A 13,838-nucleotide genomic window follows, 5' to 3' on the forward strand; every position below is an offset into this window, starting at 1 on the left:
GCACCCAGTTTCTGATAAAGTGGCCGCTGAATGGATTAGACGTCTAATCAACTGTAAATCCAAACATTTCATCACTGCACCTCACCTGTGTATCGAGTTGGACGGGCCGTGGTGCATGCCCGCCGACGCCGGATCCTGGGGTTTTCTGTTCATTCCAGGCGGAGGGCACATGCCCGAGGCCACCTGCGGTGGCATGCCGCCCATGTTGGGAGTCATGCCAGGACCGAAAGGCCTCGTGCCCATCTGCCCTGGGGCCAATCGCCCAGGAGGCATCCCTCCATACGGCCCCCCTCCTCCCTGCCCTGCCATCGGGTTCATAGACCCACCCATGCCGGGGCCACCGGGGTAGTTAGTGCTGGGCATGTTGCTGTAGCCCGGCTGCCTCGGGTAACCTGTGAACAGGAAGAGAGTGAAGAGTGATCACGTGATATTTATAGACATTAACGCTCAGACATATTACTCGGTTTTATTTCTACGTAAAGTCAGCGTTCAGTGTCCTGGTGCACATGGGACTGCACTGAGAGTAAAATCTAAAACTGGCCAGTCGTTTACAAATTAACGACACACAGACGGACTGTGTGCTTCTCAGTAGTGACACTGACTAATTTAACAGTAAACAGTTTTATGACATTATTTCTACATCAGTTTTCTCTCTCCTGTGTACCTTCATCTCACCTCTTCATCTACCTCAGCCTCACTAAACCGCACATGTACAACTGCACAGATCACAGCTTTACTTCAGAGCTTATTACTGTTACAACCATTACGCGCAATACTGGTGTATATTAATGTGTGTGTGTGTGTGTGTGTTTACAGACAACTTTCAAACCATGATGTGAAGAAGTTTATTTAAAAACATTGTTAATAATATTTCAATATATCAATATTCTACTAGACGTGATTCCAAAACAACTGTTTTTTTTTCTCGCTTTCTTTTTTCAGAACGTGTGTGATCAACAATAAATGTGAATATTGAAACCCTTTTTCCTTTAATTTTTGCAATAATAATAATAATAATAATAATAATAATAATAATAAATGTTTTGAGGGTTGGGTTCTGGTGATAAAATCGGTGAATTATTATTTATTTATTTATTTTTTAGATATCGGTCAGTCCTGGTGCTGACCCTCTCCGCCGTGACGCTGAAGGATTTTCCTGCAGCTTGTACCTTCACAGAGTTTTCCGCTACAGCAAAATCAGCTCAGCAGGCCTGCTGGGTCCGCAACGCACTGAACTCCGATCCCTGCAAAGCGCTCGGGCAAGCTGACTGGAGAACCGGGCTTTCGACGGCGGCTGGAGATCACTTTCATCTCTGGGCCGTTCTGAGAGCTCTCAGAACAAACGGCCTCAAGACACAGAGGCAGAATTCTCTATTTTTAATCGGAGAATGTTAAGCAGAGAGCTTCAAAAGGCTCGGCTGGAGAGGCGCACAGAGAAAGAGATGAAGGAGAAGAGTGGACAGAAGAAGGAAGGACCAACTTCGTCCGTCAGCAGGCTACGCTGACCACTGGGGTGGACGATACGACGCGCAACACGTCACTCAATTTAATTTATAGATTTGATGAGCTGGAACAGACGAAACAGACCCTGCAGTGCATTTTCACTGCATTTATCACAGTAACCGTAAACATCTCCACATCGCCCGGCCCTACGGAGCTGCTCTGCACTCCAAACACCTCCTACCTTCTCTCGAGGAGCATGACGTTCCGTTACCTAGCACGCTGTCCCTACTTTCGTGTTTCAAATACTCTCTTAAAAAGGACGGTTCTTCAAGGGTTCTACAGTACAGAAAGTGGTTCTTTGTACCCTCAAAGGGTTCTTCAGATTGATGGAGAATGTGCTGTGGATTGTTCCATACAGAACCTTTTTGTTCTATTTAGAGTTCTATTTAGCACCCAAAAGGGTTCTTCTATTATTACAAGTTTGACATCATTACAATCGAAGAACCTTTGCTTGGGTAACGTTATGATGGTTTGGTACACTGTTAAATAAAAATGGTTCTTTAAGGGTTCCTTAGTAAAGAAAACGGATCTATTTAGAACCACGAGCAATCAAAAAATTTTCTTTGATTCTTAGAATTTTACTCTAGATGTTTCTATATAGAACCTTTTTGAAAAGGGTTCCAAGTAGCACCCACAATGGTTTTTCTACTGTTATGATGTCAAGCTTAACAACAGAAGAACCCTTTCGGGTGCTGTACAGAACCCTTATCAAAAAGGTTCTATGTAGAAGCATCTACGGCACATCCTCAAGAACCCTTTAATGATGCAAAGAAGCCTTTATTTATGCAAATGGATCTTTGAGTGCTCATGGTTCTTTACAGAAACATTTTCTTTACTATAGAACCCTCGAAGAACCACCCTTTTTAAGAGTGTATGGTTAAGTACCACAGCCTCACCTTGAGGGCCGTACTGCCCTCCCTGCGGCCCGTAGTTGCCCATAGAGTTGTTCTGAGGATAGGGACCCATCCCAGCATGCATCTGTGCTCCAGAGGACTGGCGGGGGGATAAGGCGGAGGCAGGCTGAGGCGAGCCGTACGGAGGCATCTGAGGGTTCCGCATGTAGACTAAAGAGAACAATAGACACGATAAGGTTCAGAAGCAGAAGATATAATTAAGCGTATGAATATGATGAAACACGGCTTAAGAACTGCTGTAAACGTGTGGGCGTGGCTAATGAGCAGCTTGATTGACACCTCAGTTTGACACTCCTAGTCGGCTCCGCCCCCATACTGAACTCACGTCATTATCCAGCTTTTTGGAGGGGGCGGGTCCAGAGATGCAGCCCTGTGACTGGTCAGGGGAATGCTTACGGAACGTTACCCAAGATTAGGAACGGCCAGTTTACATCAAGGGGAGGGAAATATATCGGTCACTTATTGGTCAGTGTGACGTTATTTACATCGTGAAAAGGTTCTTCACCGCACATGAATGTGCTGTAGACAGTTCAACATAGAACCTTTCTGAAAAGGGCTCTTTATAGCACCAAGAACACTGCAATAACAGTAGAACCTTTTTGGGCGCGATATAAACCCATAACATTCTCCATCACGCTGAAGAACACTTTCGCCTGTAATCATGCAAAGGGTTCTTTGAATGTAGAACCATTTTCTTTACTCAAGAACCCTTGAAGAACCTTTGTTTTTAAGAGTGTAGTGAACACACAGGTAAAGCAGCTTCAGACGTGATCCTGAAGAAGGTGGTTAATTCTGATTGGTCCGCAGAAGGTCCTGTGAGGGCAGCAGGGACGGTCTAGAAAAACAATGGCACCAGGGGGCCGAACAGTTTCACGCTCAAATCCGCGCAGGTGTCAAACACACGGCCTGCAGGTCAGATCAGGCGCACAATCCCGTCCGGCCCGCGCTGCACTACAGTCCCCAGCATGCACTGCAACGCAACACGCTCCCACCCCTGTAACGTCTATGGGACAGCAGATCTACACAATTCCACACCAGTCACACCACCTACAGCTCAGCCTGTACAAACACTGAACGTCCACTCAGGTCAGAAACTGAGCCCAAGCCTTAACGAACCCCCAGCGGAGCACAGATGGCAGGGCTGAAATTCAGGGTAGGCAGGTAGGTTTGAAAGCCTGAGCTCCTGGTGATATTTAAATTTAGAGTATTTCAAGTATTCATGTAATATTTCAAGGTCTATTACAATGTCTATATTTTACTGCTGACGTTTTTGCACATTTTGAATAATAATAATAATAATAATAATAATAATAATAATGTTTTTTTCTCCGGTCCACGGATTTGATGAGATGTTTTAATACGGCCCTTTTACTGGTTGAGTTTAACGGCCCTGCTCCAAACTGTGATTTTGTTCTTTGTTGAGAGTTTAATCCGCGGATGTCCCTAAACACCGGAGCCACTGAAGTTCTGGTGAAGCCCACCTCGGTCCTGGCCCATGGCTGACTGGTTAATGGAAGAATGAAGGATTCCATCTGACTGAACGCTGGAAGGTCTGGGGGGCATCTGGTTTCCTGAGGAACACAGATACAAAGACACTCGTTAAACAGCAAAGTAAATCCTGCAGACTCACCTGAGCCTCAAGACTCAAAGCTAACCTACACATCTACATTAAAAACGCAAAGCAGCCGCCAGAGTCTCGCCAGGACTAAAACAAGGAGCTTTTCAAGCGTCTAAAAAATAAACAGTCATAACTACCCAAACGTCACCGAATGTGTCAGTGGTGTCTCTGTCAGTGGCGGCGTCTGTTTCAATGTCTGTTTCAGTGGTGTCACTGTCAGTGGCGGCGTCTGCGTCAGTGGCAGTCTCTGTCGGCTGCGTCTGCGTCAGTGGCAGTCTCTGTCGGCTGCGTCTGCGTCAGTGGCAGTCTCTGTCGGCGGCGTCTGCGTCAGTGGCAGTCTCTGTCGGCGGCGTCTGCGTCAGTCTCTGTCGGCGGCGTCTGCGTCAGTGGCAGTCTCTGTCGGCTGCGTCTGCGTCAGTCTCTGTCGGCTGCGTCTGCGGCAGTCTCTGTCGGCGGCGTCTGTGGCAGTCTCTGTCGGCTGCGTCTGCGGCAGTCTCTGTCGGCTGCGTCTGCGGCAGTCTCTGTCGGCTGCGTCTGTGGCAGTCTCTGTCGGCTGCGTCTGTGGCAGTCTCTGTCGGTGGCGTCTGCATCAGTGGCAGTCTCTGTCGGTGGCGTCTGCGTCAGTCTCTGTCGGCGGCGTCTGCGTCAGTGGCAGTCTCTGTCGGCGGCGTCTGCGTCAGTGGCAGTCTCTGTCGGCGGCGTCTGCGTCTGCGGCAGTCTCTGTCGGCTGCGTCTGTGGCAGTCTCTGTCGGCTGCGTCTGTGGCAGTCTCTGTCGGTGGCGTCTGCATCAGTGGCAGTCTCTGTCGGCGGCGTCTGCGGCAGTCTCTGTCGGCGGCGTCTGCGTCAGTCTCTGTCGGCGGCGTCTGCGTCAGTCTCTGTCGGCGGCGTCTGCGTCAGTGGCAGTCTCTGTCGGCGGCGTCTGCGTCAGTGGCAGTCTCTGTCGGCGGCGTCTGCGTCTGCGGCAGTCTCTGTCGGCTGCGTCTGTGGCAGTCTCTGTCGGCTGCGTCTGTGGCAGTCTCTGTCGGCTGCGTCTGCGGCAGTCTCTGTCGGCTGCGTCTGTGGCAGTCTCTGTCGGCGGCGTCTGCGTCTGCGGCAGTCTCTGTCGGCGGCGTCTGCGTCAGTCTCTGTCGGCGGCGTCTGCGTCAGTCTCTGTCGGCGGCGTCTGTGTCAGTGGCAGTCTCTGTCGGCTGCGTCTGCGTCAGTGGCAGTCTCTGTCGGCGGCGTCTGCGTCAGTGGCAGTCTCTGTCGGCGGCGTCTGCGTCAGTGGCAGTCTCTGTCGGCGGCGTCTGCGTCTGCGTCAGTCTCTGTCGGCGGCGTCTGCGTCAGTCTCTGTCGGCGGCGTCTGCGTCAGTCTCTGTCGGCGGCGTCTGCGTCAGTCTCTGTCGGCGGCGTCTGCGTCAGTCTCTGTCGGCGGCGTCTGCGTCAGTCTCTGTCGGCGGCGTCTGCGTCAGTGGCAGTCTCTGTCGGTGCCGTCTGCGTCAGTGGCAGTCTCTGTCGGTGGCGTCTGCGTCAGTCTCTGTCGGCGGCGTCTGCGTCAGTCTCTGTCGGCGGCGTCTGCGTCAGTGGCAGTCTCTGTCGGTGGCGTCTGCGTCAGTCTCTGTCGGTGGCGTCTGCATCAGTGGCAGTCTCTGTCGGCTGCGTCTGCGTCAGTCTCTGTCGGTGGCGTCTGCGTCAGTCTCTGTCGGCTATGTCAGCGACAATTTTAGCTCATTTTGAGCTCAAAAACTCTGCCAGTTCATGACCAGCAAACACTCATAGCCGTAAACTATGTTCTATATAGAACCATGAACACTCAGAACTCGTTGCATGATTAGAGCATTCCTTGCACCGTGGAAAGGTTCTTCAGATTGAGGAATATTGTGATGTAGATGGTTCTACATACAACCTTTTTGAAAAGATTTTGAATAAATATGCTTGATCAGAAAATCAATGGACGTGGACTCACCTGGCACAGCGGCAGGTGAGAGGGGTCCGGTGCGTGAGGGCGTGGTGCCAGCTGGTGAGCCGACGGGTGAGGGTGAGGGGCCTCGGATGCCCGGCATGTGGGGGGATGTGTGGGGGGAAAAGGGCGACTGAGCCGGGTTGCTCTGCTCTCCCTGACTGCTGGACACGCCTGGACTCAGAGCGCCATCAGTACCCGTCGGGAGGTCATCAATAGAGCCCAAATCCTGAGAGAGAGAGAGAGAGAGAGAGAGAGAGACACAGAGAGACACAGAGAGAGAGAGAGAGAGAGAGAGAGAGAGAGAGAGGGCAAGAGAGAGAGAGAGAGAGAGAGGGGTAGAGAGAGAGAGAGAGAGAGAGAGAGAGAGAGGTAGAGAGAGAGAGAGAGAGAGAGACAGACAGAGACAGAGAGAGAGAGAGAGAGATTATTCAGATCTACATGAACGTCTGAGTGCACTGAGAATAGATGCGATTATAATGCCACTTAAGACCGGACGATTGTGATTTTTCTTACCGATATTTCGTTTTTATTATAAATATTACATAATATTATAATTATAAGATTATTTTGTGTAGTATTATTATGATATAATTACTGCTATTTTTCTTACCGGTGTCATATAATTATTGTAGTAGATAACATCATAATTATAATAAAAGTATATTCTATAATACAATATAATAATACTAATAATAATAATAACAACAATAATAATAATAATAATAGTTGTTGTTGTTGTTGTTGTGTTTAGGTTGCTTTGGCCAAGAAGACCATATCCTCCTCCGTTTCTGGCTTAAAGCTTGCGTATCATGCCAGACTGCCAGCTAGTCGTGGTTGTGATGTCACAGCACATGGTTTTCTGGTTGCTTCTGATTGGTCCATTTCGTATACAGGCTCTGATATTAGGCTATGTTCCTCGTTTAAACCAGCACTGATAACAAATAACTAACTGAAACTGCAGGTCCTGAACGCGCTATAAAGCCGATTAAGCCGTCAGCTCTACTGCCACACAGCGCCACTGTGACACGTCTTTCACAGTAGATTTAAAACACATTACTAATTCAATAACGCGACCTGGATGAAGACCTGCGTTATTCCCGATCACACATTCCCGAGTTGGAGCGGTGGCAGTATTGTGAAAACTGCGGGACGATAAGGGTAAAAAAATTTCAGCAGAATAATAAGAAAAAGAAGAGAAATTGGATAACGATAGCGCTGCACTAAAAACAGAGACGTAAATAAAAAATACAACTCAAAACACGCCACAGCGCCAGGGAGTCGAGTCAGGAAGCCCTGCTTCACCACCAACACCGGAGCACGAAGTTCATACTATTAATACGTATAAACATAAATATAAAAATAATCAGCTGCTCTCAAGATTTACTCTCCTTAAAATCAGCATCGGTCACGCTGTTATGGTATCGTCCGGCCCCCGAGTCTCCACTGCCCGTTTTCCTTCAGTTCAGGCTCGTTCGTTAAATCTGAAAAACAGGCCTGAGCTAAACGAGCAGCAGGTCCACTCGGTCAAACCACGCTGAAATCAATCCGTCTGGAGCTCGTTACCCACCCCCCCCTCGTGTTTACACGCCGGGCCGTCCTCACGTGTCGCCCATGTGTTCAGCTCAGATCTGTGAGCTCGTCTGCCGGCCGGATCAGAGCGAGGAAAAGGGAGAGTGGAAGGGAGGAGGAGCAGCAGGAGGAGGAGGAAAACACACAGGCTGGACGGCGTCCAACTTTCCCCGCAGAACTCTCGCTCCGGCAGGCTGGCGGCGGCCCCAAACTCGGCGGTTTTGCACTTGAAACGGCGCCCGTTGCTATTTTTAGGCTGTGACCTGACTGAGGAACCCCAGAGGGAGAGACAGGAGGAGGATGCTGATTCAGCCTCGCGCTCTCACTGCCGGCTTTCCGAGCGCTCCTCTGACCCCGGAGAACACTGACAGAGGGAAAGACCACGGCCCAGTCCCAATTCTCCTTCTTACCCCTGCCCCTTGTTTTGGAGTGCTGCCCCTTGTTCCTGAGCTACAGGGCAGTGGTTGAGATCTTCCTCTGAATAAAAGAGCATCACTTCATTAACAGCTACTAGCGCCGCTCTGTAGGCGACCCTGCCCGTCTGCAGGGACAGCAGAGGAGGGGAAAGTTCAGCTCCTCACTACACAGGACGCTGCTGGCTGGATGTTTTTGGTTGGTGGACGATTCTCAGTCCAGCAGCGACACTGAGGTGTTTAAAAACTCCAGCAGCAGTGCTGTGTCTGATCCACTCGCACCAGCACAGCACACACTAACACACCACCACCACGTCAGTGTTACTGCAGTGCTGAGAATGACCCACCACCCAAACAGTACCTGCTCTGTGAGGGTCCATGGGGGTCCTGACCACTGAAGAACAGGGTAACAGAGTATCAGAGAAACAGATGGACTACAGTCTGTAACTGTAGAACTACAGAGTGCAGCTATACGGTCAGTGGAGCTGATGAAGTGGACAGTAGAAACAGGGCTGATCGGTGTGAAAGAGCTTAACAACCTAATCTGGTCCAATTTTTTACCTGCTGTGTGAACAAAGCCGGTAACCAAGAGCCCAGTTTACATTAGCCTGCATGACCTTAAACGAACCCCTGAGCAGAGGACGGCTGCGTCCAGCCTGAAAAGTCCCCAAAGGTAAAGGTGAAGATTTAACTTGAGGTGCTGCTGTAGCTCGGGCAACACCTCGGCCCGTCTGGGCAACACCTCGGCCCGTCTGGGCAACACCTCGGCCCGTCTGGGCTGTACGAACTAATAAAGAAAGAAATAAACTAAAAATTCACCACTAATGACGACCAATTCAGCTCTGAGCTCCACAGCTCCTGCAGAACCTACTGACCTTCCACCCTGCAGAGCCTCTGCTCGCTCACTCACACACACACACACACACACACACAATCACAAGACCGATCATCTGACCGCAGACTGGAGGAGAGTTTAACCCTCACTGGCTTGTCCGATGTCAAAACACGGGCAGGCCAGAGGTCACCACACAGGTCAGGAGCACTGACCACGAGACCTGGCAACGCTTGATCAGTTCTGATAACTGGATCAATCGACTTCAGATCTAAACTGCAATTTAACAGACCAAGAGCGCAACTGCACAACCTACATCCCCGAGCGCGGCGCCCTCATCTCAGACCTGAGGACGCTGAGCCGAACAGCTGCCTGTAGACGAGCTGGACCAATCAGAAGCAACCAAACACACGTGCTGTGACATCACAGCCACGGCGTTCAAGCCTCACACCAGAGAAAGAGGCGGAGGACTAACACCCAGCCGGAACGTCGCAGCCACGACATTGCAGACAGATCAACAGGTCTGGATGAAATGTGAAGCTAAGTTAAGAAAATTCCACATTAATAAAGTTATTCCCCCATAACTCCGTGAGTGAGGTGTAGTCAGAGATCCAGAGGGTTCGGTGTGGAGCGGTTCAGACGTCTTTACAGTGGTGGTGATGGGAACCAGGCGTCGCCATGACAACAGCACAGATACAGACACTTTATTTACTGTCATCTTGAATTTTGAAGAATTGTGAAGCCAAAGTGGTGAAAGTGTCCCGGCTTTGTTAGCGCTGATCTATTATTGACATTATTTCTGACTCGATACATTTATTAAAGCTAATTAACGATATTAGTGCTAACTCGTTAACTAACGCTAAATCATTAACTTTATTAGTGCTAGCTCATTAACTATTCATGCTAAAAATGTAGAATTTTGAAGCCAAAATTTTTAAAAATATACCTCTACCTCCCTCTCTCCACCCCTCTCCCTCCACCTCTACCTCCCTCTCTCCACCCCTCTCCCTCCACCTCTACCTCCCTCTCTCCACCCCTCTCCCTCCACCTCTACCTCCCTCTCTCCACCCCTCTCCCTCCACCTCTCTCCTTCACCCCCTCTCTCTACCTCCCTCTCCCTCCACCTCTACCTCCCTCTCTCCACCCCTCTCCCTCCACCTCTACCTCCCTCTCTCCACCCCTCTCCCTCCACCTCTCTCCTTCACCCCCTCTCTCTACCTCCCTCTCCCTCCACCTCTACCTCCCTCTCTCCACCCCTCTCCCTCCACCTCTCTCCACCCCTCTCCCTCCACCTCTCTCCTTCACCCCCTCTCTCTACCTCCCTCTCTCCACCCCTCTCCCTCCACCTCTACCTCTCCCCTTCACCCCCTCTCTCACCTCTCTCTACCTCCCTCTCTCCACCCCTCTCCCTCCACCTCTCTCCACACCTCTCACCTCCCCCCCCTTTCTCTCTCTTCTCCACCCCCTCTCTCACCTCTCTCTCTCTCTCCCTCGCTCTCCCTCCCTATCAGGGTCTCTCTCCCTTTGCTGCGCTCCAGTCATCGATTTGCTGAATCTGCTGACCACACACGCTGAGGCGGCGAACTCGGCTCCTGCTCTGCCCATCGCATTCACCAATACTGACCACTCATCAGAGATGACCGCTCCATTGTCCACACACAGAGCCACATCAACAGAATTATAGCCGCCGCTCACACAGAACCGCGAAGCCGCTCCACTCCAGCACCGCCGGACAGACGGACAGTCCATCATAAATTTAGAGAAAACAGGACAAAAACCATCAAACTGGACAATTACAGACGCTCGTTAGTCCAGAACACCTCAGGGTTTAAACCCTAAACGCCACCTTTAAACCATCACACTGTATTCCACTCCATTCCGCTTTACTGTAGTCCATTCCACATCATCTTACTCCATCACACTATATTCCACTCCATTCCGCTTTACTGTAGTCCATTCCACATCATCTTACTCCATCACACTATATTCCACTCCATTCCGCTTTACTGTAGTCCATTCCACATCATCTTACTCCATCACACTATATTCCACTCCATTCCGCTTTACTGTGGTCCATTCCACATCATCTTACTCCATCACACTATATTCCACTCCATTCCGCTTTACTGTAGTCCATTCCACATCATCCAACTCCATCACACTATATTCCACTCCATTCCGCTTTACTGTAGTCCATTCCACATCATCTTACTCCATCACACTATATTCCACTCCATTCCGCTTTACTGTAGTCCATTCCACATCATCTTACTCCATCACACTATATTCCACTCCATTCCGCTTTACTGTAGTCCATTCCACATCATCTTACTCCATCACACTATATTCCACTCCATTCCGCTTTACTGTAGTCCATTCCACATCATCTTACTCCATCACACTATATTCCACTCCATTCCGCTTTACTGTAGTCCATTCCACATCATCTTACTCCATCACACTATATTCCACTCCATTCCGCTTTACTGTGGTCCATTCCACATCATCTTACTCCATCACACTATATTCCACTCCATTCCGCTTTACTGTGGTCCATTCCACATCATCTTACTCCATTACACTATATTCCACTCCATTCCGCTTTACTGTGGTCCATTCCACATCATCTTACTCCATCACACTATATTCCACTCCATTCCGCTTTACTGTAGTCCATTCCACATCATCTTACTCCATCACACTGTATTCCACTCCATTCCGCTTTACTGTAGTCCATTCCACATCATCTTACTCCATCACACTATATTCCACTCCATTCCGCTTTACTGTAGTCCATTCCACATCATCCAACTCCATCACACTATATTCCACTCCATTCCGCTTTACTGTGGTCCATTCCACATCATCCAACTCCATCACACTATATTCCACTCCATTCCGCTTTACTGTAGTCCATTCCACATCATCTTACTCCATCACACTGTATTCCACTCCATTCCGCTTTACTGTAGTCCATTCCACATCATCCAACTCCATCACACTATATTCCACTCCATTCCGCTTTACTGTAGTCCATTCCACATCATCCAACTCCATCACACTATATTCCACTCCATTCCGCTTTACTGTAGTCCATTCCACATCATCCAACTCCATCACACTATATTCCACTCCATTCCGCTTTACTGTGGTCCATTCCACATCATCCAACTCCATCACACTGTATTCCACTCCATTCCGCTTTACTGTAGTCCATTCCACATCATCTTACTCCATCACACTGTATTCCACTCCATTCCGCTTTACTGTGGTCCATTCCACATCATCCAACTCCATCACACTGTATTCCACTCCATTCCGCTTTACTGTGGTCCATTCCACATCATCTTACTCCATCACACTATATTCCACTCCATTCCGCTTTACTGTAGTCCATTCCATGCTGTTGTACTCCATTACAGGACATTCCATTCCTTACTTTCTATTCCGCTCCACTATTTTCCCCTCGGCTTTACTTCAGTCCATATCACACGATTAGATCCCACCGCACTACAGTCTATTCTTATCCACTCCACTCCATTCCACTCTACTATACACCCTCACAAAGGTAGCTCTTCATGGGTTCTTTACTGAAGACAAAGGTTCTATACAGAACCATCTGCATGTTTAAATGATTAAATGGTTCTGCATTTTGATGTGTTCACAGTTCTATACAGAACCTTTCTGAAAATAGTTCTTCATAGCACCAAACAGGGTTCTGCTGTTACTACAACGTCAAGTTCGCAACAACAGAAGAACCTTCTGGTGCAATACAGAATGATCGAGCATGCAAGAAGTCCTTTAAGGGTTCATGGTTCTATGTAGAACCAAAGTCTTTGCTTTCTTTGAAGAACCGTCTTTCAGTGTATTTGATTCCACCTTAGTTTGTTCTGCACTGACCAGCAAGCTGTACAGAACCATGAGGTTGTTTGTTATTGCTGTGAGTGTGTAATTATGAGGTCACACGCACACACACACACAGATCCTGTTTCACTACTCTGTGTGTGTGTGTGTGTGTGTGTGTGTGTGTGTGAGATCCAGGGTTCAGTGTGCAGTCAAGACTCTCCACATGACCCAGCACTCACTCTCTCTGGTTTATGATCCAATCCCTCACCCCGTTTCCTGTTCTCAGATATCCCCCCCCCACCCATACACACACACACACACACACACACACACACACACACACACACACACACCCACACTCATTCACCCTGAGCTGAAAGCAAGATGTTGAGGAAACCAAAAAAAACCCACACACACGCTGCTGTGTCTCTGAGGTCGTCATGGCAACGGCTATGAGGCTCCACGTGTGTTGACACATTTAGCATGAAGGACAACCCCCCCCATCACACTAACCCCACCCCGCCCCATCCCCCCCGCCTGGCGGAGTATTGCTGAGGTGACGGTGCAGTCAGACTACAAAGAGCAGCCAACCACGGCCCCCCCGCCCCCCCGCCTCCCTCTCTCATTCTTCAGTTAATCTCTCTCTCATTCTGTTGCTCTCTCTCGCTCTCTGAGGCCTCCGGGACACAGTGTGTACACTCAGACTCACACTGCGATCACACACTCACAAGGAAAGACTGAAAGCAACACACACACACACGTTTTATACATGCTGGAAGTTACACACGTCCCATGTGCACCACCTTTAAGCTCCGGTGTGTAATATGTCCCATATGCATATTTGTGCTATATGTACTATATGTACTATAACCTACTGTCACAATACAATAAGCTTTTCTGATAATATTGCGCGCATCATTATTACTTGTATACACTAACCAACTGCATTTGTCATTATAAAGAGAACATAATTAGTCTCATTTAACTGGATTTAGTGCCAAATCTTTAATAAAAATCACTGCCTTCACAGTTTTGATCGTGTTTGTTTATTTATTTTAAATGTAGCTGTACTGGTTCTTTTTCTTCGGTTCCAGTTTATCAGACAGCTGGAAAAATAAATATTGTAACGTCATGCACTGATAATAATAATAATAATAATAATAATAAAATAAATTCTCCATGTTATATTTTTGCCGTATC

The 13,838-nt window shown here is 48.8% G+C and overlaps 1 protein-coding gene across 4 annotated transcripts in view; it reads right to left on the minus strand.

Annotated features, from left to right (window-relative positions):
* arid1ab (AT rich interactive domain 1Ab (SWI-like)) overlaps positions 1 to 13,838 on the minus strand; it is a 100,649-nt gene that overhangs the window by 26,906 nt on the left and 59,905 nt on the right. For 2 of the 4 annotated variants that reach the window (XM_037547371.1, XM_037547649.1), the window contains exons 5-8: positions 5,982 to 6,204; positions 3,899 to 3,988; positions 2,400 to 2,567; positions 86 to 392 (exon numbers count right to left, since the gene is read on the minus strand). In XM_037547371.1, the coding sequence (XP_037403268.1) occupies positions 86 to 392; positions 2,400 to 2,567; positions 3,899 to 3,988; positions 5,982 to 6,204 (788 nt within the window). Of the gene's footprint in view, positions 1 to 85; positions 393 to 2,399; positions 2,568 to 3,898; positions 3,989 to 5,981; positions 6,205 to 13,049; positions 13,070 to 13,838 lie in introns of those variants that run through there. The other 2 variants (XM_037531238.1, XM_037530955.1) reach the window with 2 other exon arrangements.

This window comes from Pygocentrus nattereri, chromosome 1 (assembly GCF_015220715.1).
Source record: "Pygocentrus nattereri isolate fPygNat1 chromosome 1, fPygNat1.pri, whole genome shotgun sequence".
NCBI classification, from domain to species: Eukaryota; Metazoa; Chordata; class Actinopteri; order Characiformes; family Serrasalmidae; genus Pygocentrus; species Pygocentrus nattereri.